This window comes from Cyprinodon variegatus, unplaced genomic scaffold (genome assembly GCF_000732505.1).
Source record: "Cyprinodon variegatus isolate N-32 unplaced genomic scaffold, C_variegatus-1.0 Scaffold753, whole genome shotgun sequence".
NCBI lineage: Eukaryota > Metazoa > Chordata > Actinopteri > Cyprinodontiformes > Cyprinodontidae > Cyprinodon > Cyprinodon variegatus.
Window position 1 is genome coordinate 218,752 of NW_015151206.1, and position 6,944 is coordinate 225,695.

Below are 6,944 nucleotides of genomic sequence, written 5' to 3' on the forward strand. Positions count from 1 at the left end.
GCATGATGTTTCCCTTCAGTGCTTCAGTTTTTAATGAACTTGAAAGCTTGCTCGTCCAAAGACTGTTTTTGCGCAAATCAATTTTAAGCTTTGTTTGAAAAAAGAGCCAACGTCTACTTGCTAGCGTAGATCGGAGTGCTAGTTGGAAGCTTCCCTTTCCTCTGTTGTGGCAGCAAATCCAATTTAAACGTACGACAGTCACATAAAGAGCTGGAGCGAGAAAAAAATTATCTTATTCTTGTTAAATTAACCAAAAATTTTGTGCCTCTGCGATTTCTAAATGGCGATTTCTTAAATTGGGATTATATTGCTAATGCAATTAAATTCCCAGCCCTAGCTTAAGCATTCCTTTAATTTTGTTTTAGGAGTGTACTTATATTTAAGTTAATTTCACATTTAATTATTCGATTCTGCATTTATAAAATAGTTTATATAATTATGTAATGGGACATTTAATTTATTTATTTAAAGGTATCTACTTTTGTCCCCTTTAAGGCTCCGTAGCCAGAAGCTGCAAAGATCCATAATAATTGAATTTTGATGATCATTATGGGTTTAGGTTGATGAAATTTACAACACTTTTACAACAGGTTTTCTAACGGTAACCACGGGAAGTTTGGATACATTTTCACTCCATATCCAATGTCAGAGAGCGCCTCCTGATGGTAGATGACGGAGTATTTCTGGGTTTAGCTCTGAGCTCGCCTCTAAGGAGAACCTGAATGCTTTCTGAGCTAATGACCCTTTCAATCAGCGATCCGTGTTGTTAATTCAGCCATCTTGGAGTCAAGCTACCTCCAGATCCTCCGGCAGAGCGTCAAACCGAGCTCTGCAGCTGTTGCTGAGGCCCGCCGCCTCCTCCTGGGCCTTCGGCTGCTCCGTCCACGACAACGACAGCGGGGAGGTGAAGAGCGCCCGGGTTTTCAGGCTCCAGTCGGTCGGATACTCCGCACAGCTGCTGGGAGGACTGGCCGGCAGCTTCTGAAACACAAACGGCGACATATGAGCTCCGTTCAGCCATGATTCTGACAGCGAACTCGGAAGAAAAGTTCACCTCCGACAGCAGAACATCTGGCTCCTGGGTTTCCAGCAGAGAAACGTCTTCAGGGAGGCTTTTCTACGACAGAACAAGCAGGGATTTAATGCACAGCTGGAAGAGAACAGAAATACCTTCACTGTCCAGCAGGGGGAGCTCTGGTGCACTAGTTAAGATTCGCTAGTCTTTGTTCGCGTTTAGCTACTTCAGCAGGTTTCTTTTCGTTGAAGCGTTTCCACTGAACGCCCAGCGGTGCGCATTACCCAGCCAACAGGAGTCCTGAGTAACAGACGGAGAGTAATGGCAGTAATTATTATACGGGAGGTATGTTTCTCGTTTCGCCACCAGATGGAGCTGTGGGGCTGTTAATGAAGAGACGTTCATAAAATAATATTTTTAACTTATTTCAAAACATTTTTATGGCATTTAAAAAGCAGAGAATCAATAATATTTTATCTAAAGTGAATAAAATAAAGCTATCATTTCCTAAAAATATTGTTGGTAGTGTTGGAGGGCTAGCAAGATTTAAAAGTGGCCATCGAATTCACCTGCAAATAAACTACATCACTAGTGTGGCTTTCAAGGTAGCATGCTAGGTTAGCAATACTAGCTGCACAAGTTTTAGCATAACAGCCGTACAAGTTTTAGACTTTAGACAGATTTTATTTGTCATTTTGTTTACACAAGTTGAATAAATATATATATGTTTAAGCTGCAGGGGGGGTCTCTACCTTTTGCAAAAGGCGAATAGAAGCTTTATTGTCCACCATTTTTTGTAACACTCCATCTAATAGACCTGCGCTCCAATCAACGGACCCGGGGAAGCCATGACGGTTTTCAACAAAGTGTAAGACAGAAAGAAAATTCGTTTAGAAACAGCTCACTGAACAATTTCATCTTTTAAAAGTGCAGCCTTAAAAAATAGTAAAAAATACTGTAGATTTACACTTCTAACATTTAAGAGAGGGGAGGAGAAAAGGAGCAAGATAAAGGTCTGTTTGCATGATTATGATAATGGTTTTGTATCGATCCAACAGCCGACGATCCGATGCAAGAGAATCCATTCATGTTTTTTTCCTCCGGTCTATTTTTATCCATTTGCTCCTGGGTGTAATTCTCCCTCCCATGCTGCGGTGGCGCTAAACCCTCCTGTGTGATTTACAGCCCTATTATTCATGGTGTGTTTGCTGCAGCAGACGCATTGCTGCAATGTGGCAGCAACCAGTGGCTGAGCTTTAAATCACCGTCATTTGTTTGTGTGTCAGTTAAGAATTATGGCGCCTTTTGTAAAGGCGTACTGAAGTTAAAAAACAGAACAAAATGGCACGCATCTTTAATTCTTTAATTAAAGACGCTGCAGTCAAATTTGCCTTTTAAAGTTCAGCCTTCCTTTAAATGTTGTTTTTGTTAAGTTCAGTGGGAGAAATGAGGCCTATCTGTGTCATCACTGCCCTCTGATCTGCATTCATTAAAGTGTCTTTTTTATAACCTTTTTAATGTTTAAGCTCCATGTTTCAAAGGAAATGTTGCCACATAGTTGGTAATTTAACTATATATAAACACATCTGAGAAATCAATAGATTAGAAAAAAGAAAAACAGATGGTGCAATAATATCGCAATATTTAGCCTCCGTGAAGAATTCCTTAAACGCGACATGTTAGAAGAACTCTGCTTTAATGGAAGTGTGAAAATCTGACAGTGAGATTCCTTTCCTTCCTTTCCTATGGAAGTGTGAAAATCTGACAGTGAGATTCCTTTCCTTCCTTTCCTGCTTTCCTTCCTTTCCCGTTTTCCTTTCTTTCCTTCATTTCCTTCATTTCCTTCCTTTCCTGCTTTCCTTCCTTTCCTTCTTTTCCTGCTTTCCTTCCTTTCCTGCTGTCCTTCCTTCCTTCATTTCCTTCCTTTCCTGCTTTACTTCCTTTCCTTCATTTCCTTCCTTTCCCGCTTTCCTTCCTTTCCTGCTGTTCTTCCTTCCTTCATTTCCTTCCTTTCCTTCATTTCCTTCCTTTCACGCTTTCCTTCCTTTCCTGCTTTCCTTCATTTCCTTCCTTTCCTTAATTTCCTTCTTTCCCTGCTTTCCTTCCTTTCCTTTCTTTCCTGCTTTCCTTCCTGTCCTGCTTTCCTTCCTTTCCTTCATTTCCTGCTTTCCTTTATTCCTTAATTTCCTTCTTTCCTTCCTTTCCTGCTTTCCTTTCCTTAATTTCCTGCTTTCCTTCCTTTCCTTCGTTTCCTGCTTTCCTTCGTTTCCTGCTTTCCTTCTTTCCTTCATTTCCTTCCTTTCCTTCCTTTCCTTCTTTCCTTCATTTCTTCCTTTCCTGCTTTCCTTCCTTTCCTGCTTTCCTTATCTTTCTGCTTTAAGGTAGTTTCACTCTCATTTAACCGCCGTGGTCACACATGCTGCCCCCCCCTTTCATGGTATGAAAAGAGAACACACCGCCCCGCCCCTCCTGGTTGCTGACCATTTTCAGCTGTTAATCCATTTTAACCATTTATCATCTAAGCTGAATGTATTGATGTTGATTTAATGTTACTGCTGTTCTAACAGACATTAGTGAAAGTATTAACATCTGGCCGATCCTGGACAATCTCATTCAACTAAGAACACTAAATTGATTTCACCTCTGATTGTGAATAAGTTAATTAACTATAACTCCAGTTCTAGTTCATCGTTTATTCACTATCTGCAGGATATTATTTTACATAACACAGCTCTGTTAATCTAAAGGTTTTAGTTTGGCTTTAGCTATAAACTGTGCTGTTATTTTATTCTTTTTCTATTTAATCCCTACAGGTCCTTCTACATCTGCATCCACTGCTGAGGATTTCCCATCCACTCCCTCATCAGGCTCCAGCTATCCAGATGGATCAACAGTGCCTCCAACTGACCCAGCTGAATGGTCAGGGTTCCTCTGAGACTCAGAAAGGACAGAGAACAGGGCCAGCGCCGATTAGAGACACCTTAACATTGCTGATGGAAGCGATCTGGCATTAGAGTCTTTCTGACATAGCTCTGCCAAAACTAGATGTGGAGCTTTAGCCAGATCTCTGGGTAGCTGTCAGGTCTCTGCCTGACAGGACAGGTGCCTCAGCAGAGAGCAGCTCTTTAAGCTCAGATTAACCCTAGCTGTTCTTATGTTTGCTTTCATTATTTAAGTGTCTTTTTTTTTTTTTTAACATTCTAGTTTTGATTATAATTATTAATGTTTTTCTTTTTTGGTTTTATTTTAAATGTAGAACATTTAACATTTGATTGTATTCAAGTTTTAATAAAACAAAGTATTGTGTTTATTTACTTGGTGTATTATTGCCTCTATCATCAGAGTGTGATATCTGTGTCAGTAATATTCTAGTGGGGGGGCTGCTTAGGGCCCCCAAGAGGCTGGGGCCGGCACTGATGGTTCTACTTGCATAGAGGGCGGCCATCTTGGGTCAGACCGTGGTTCTGACAGCGCCTGTCTGAACGGTGGTCTGATCCAAGATGGCCGCTCTCTAGGTCCGTCAGCCAGCGTCCAATGAGGCTTCTATGACCCGCAGACGGTCGGTACCTGAGCGCCGCGGGCTCCGGGTGGCCGGTCCCCCGCTGTCCTCTCCGCGGCCATCAGCCTCAGCAGAGCGGACCTCTCCTCCCGGTCCCCCCGGTCCTCCTCCACCACTAAGACCTTCGTGGGGCGGCTGAGCGCGGTCTCCCACGTCACGAAGGGGTTCCTGCGGCTGCCTCTGCTCCTGGAGCCGCCGTGGGGACCTGGAGCAGAGGCCGGAGAAGAGCCGCTCTCCGCGGGACTCTCCGCTGCATTTCGGGCTCTTTTCCTCTTCAGCCGGACGGTGTCGGAGGGCCGCTTGCAGGCGGAGTAGGAGTCGCTCTGCTGGGCCATGTCTGTTTGGTTCTGCCGCCTTCGGCTTCTTCTTCTCCTGCTCCTCAATTGGTTGCCAGGGAAACGGCGCCCTGCCGCCCCCTGCTGGACGGGGGCGTAAAACACTGAAACCTTTTAATATTCTCCATAGATCTGCGATTAAAATGATTAGTTTTATATTTTTATAATATAATATTAATATAGTATTAAACATAAATATTACATGTTTTTTGATAGAACTTAAAATTTTCTAATTTATTTTAGTTAACCGTCTGAATCCTCTTAATGATTCTTCCCTAATTTTAACCCGTTTTAATAACACACCTTTCGTTTCAGTATCGTACGTGTTGTTAAATTATTTTTTATTATTATTAATATATATTATTACTTTTATTGTTTTCCATAAAATGTGGGGTATGCGTCACGAGTTTCCTGGACTAATCAGCTGATAGTCATACAGAACCTATTATATGCGTATTTTTCTGTCTCTAAATTACAAAAAAGAAAATTCAGTAAATCTGGGATGAATGAAATTTCAAATAAATAAATAATAAATTAAAGTAATATATTTTAAATAAAATAAGTACCTTCAATCATAAAACGACCACCTTTAAAGTTTAATTATTTTTAATTAACAGTTTGTTTTAACAGAGTTTTTTAAACACGGTTGATTTAGTGAATTTATTTTTCGCAGGTCACACGCGCAGATGACCTGCTTATCTTTCTGAATCATGAAAGCTGAGCACAGCAGGTGGTCCAATCCTCAGGTGATGTTCTTCCTTCTGCAGGGGTTGGTACGCATGGTTGGAATAAAATGCACCTACCTACGGAGTTAACTTTGCTCCATTATTGTTGCAAACAGAGAACTCATGTTTTAAATGGAAACAAAGGGAAAAAAAGCAATCCAGAAATTAAACACTGAAAAACAAATTTTCTTCCCAGTTTTAATTTTTCAAAATATTTTCCCTTTTTTTTCAAAATTCTTTTATTTTGTGAAATCTTAGAAAGTTTATGCGATCAAAAAGTGCGCCTTTTCTCTGAGCTGATGACGATCCTACATCCAAAACAACTTTTTCTATTGTATCGATTTTTTTTATTTAAAAATTCAGATGCCATTTGCTTAAAAATATATGTATGGAGTTTTGTTCCAGTATTTTTGCAAAGCAAAGAACACGTTTTGTGACCGAAAAAAAAAAAAAAATTCAGAAAATAACCTTTCAAAAAACATTTTTAACAATAAACATTTAACAGATAAATAAATCTTTGTGTTTTCGTAGATTTCGTTTTTTAAGGATTTCATACGTTGGAATCTGTCTTTTTCAATCGCGTTTTTCTCCAATTGCGTTCTTCTCTTCACTGGGGGCGGGCTTTCCTGTGCCGCGAGGAGCGAAGAGGCCTTTCTATTGGTCTGCGGGGCGTTAGCAAACACTATTGGCTGCACAATTTAAAAAAAGGATGCACTTTTTGTATCTCAATCTGTAAAAAAAAAACAAAGTAAAGGTTTAAAAATGAAAATGTGAATGAAATAAGATTATTTAAAAGTGTAACATTATGAAGAATTTTTTTGAAGAAGTTTTTTTCAGAATAATTTTATTTATAAAATGTGCTTTGTGCAACAATACTGGAACAAACTTCACTCCATATTCCTCCACACACACACCATACAAATTCCTTTTAGGCCAGACACGTGGAGATAATTTATTGTCTAGTCAACCTGAGCTGTGGATTTCTGCATCTCCTCCAGAGTCACCGCACATCTCTTAGCTGCTTCTCTGAGTTCTCTTCTTTCCTCAGATCCTAAAGTGTTCAGATGGTCTGTAAAAAACATCATAGTGTGAAAGAAACACCAGTTTGTGTCCCGACCATCTTCTGATGACATTCCAATAAAGGGGTCTGGTTACCACCGGTGCAGAGCTTGTTCGCCGATTGCAGCAGGGGGCTGTGAGACTAGATTTCCCATTGATGCTAATTTCTGTGTGCTGGCCTTGTTTCCAGGAGAGCAACCTCTTTTATAAAGAGAAAAAAAAAACTTTAGGAGCAAGAAAGGGAAATTACC

At 40.4% G+C, this 6,944-nt stretch overlaps 1 protein-coding gene across 1 annotated transcript in view; it reads right to left on the bottom strand.

The window, feature by feature from the left end:
* Positions 1 to 4,939, bottom strand: part of donson (downstream neighbor of SON) — an 18,502-nt gene extending 13,563 nt beyond the window's left edge. Inside the window, exons 1-3 of the mRNA XM_015395688.1 lie at positions 4,583 to 4,939; positions 1,055 to 1,117; positions 796 to 981 (exon numbers count right to left, since the gene is read on the bottom strand). Of these exons, the coding sequence (XP_015251174.1) occupies positions 796 to 981; positions 1,055 to 1,117; positions 4,583 to 4,909 (576 nt within the window). The 5' untranslated portion in view covers positions 4,910 to 4,939. The remainder of the gene's footprint in view (positions 1 to 795; positions 982 to 1,054; positions 1,118 to 4,582) is intronic.
* Positions 4,940 to 6,944: the final 2,005 nt, after the last annotated feature.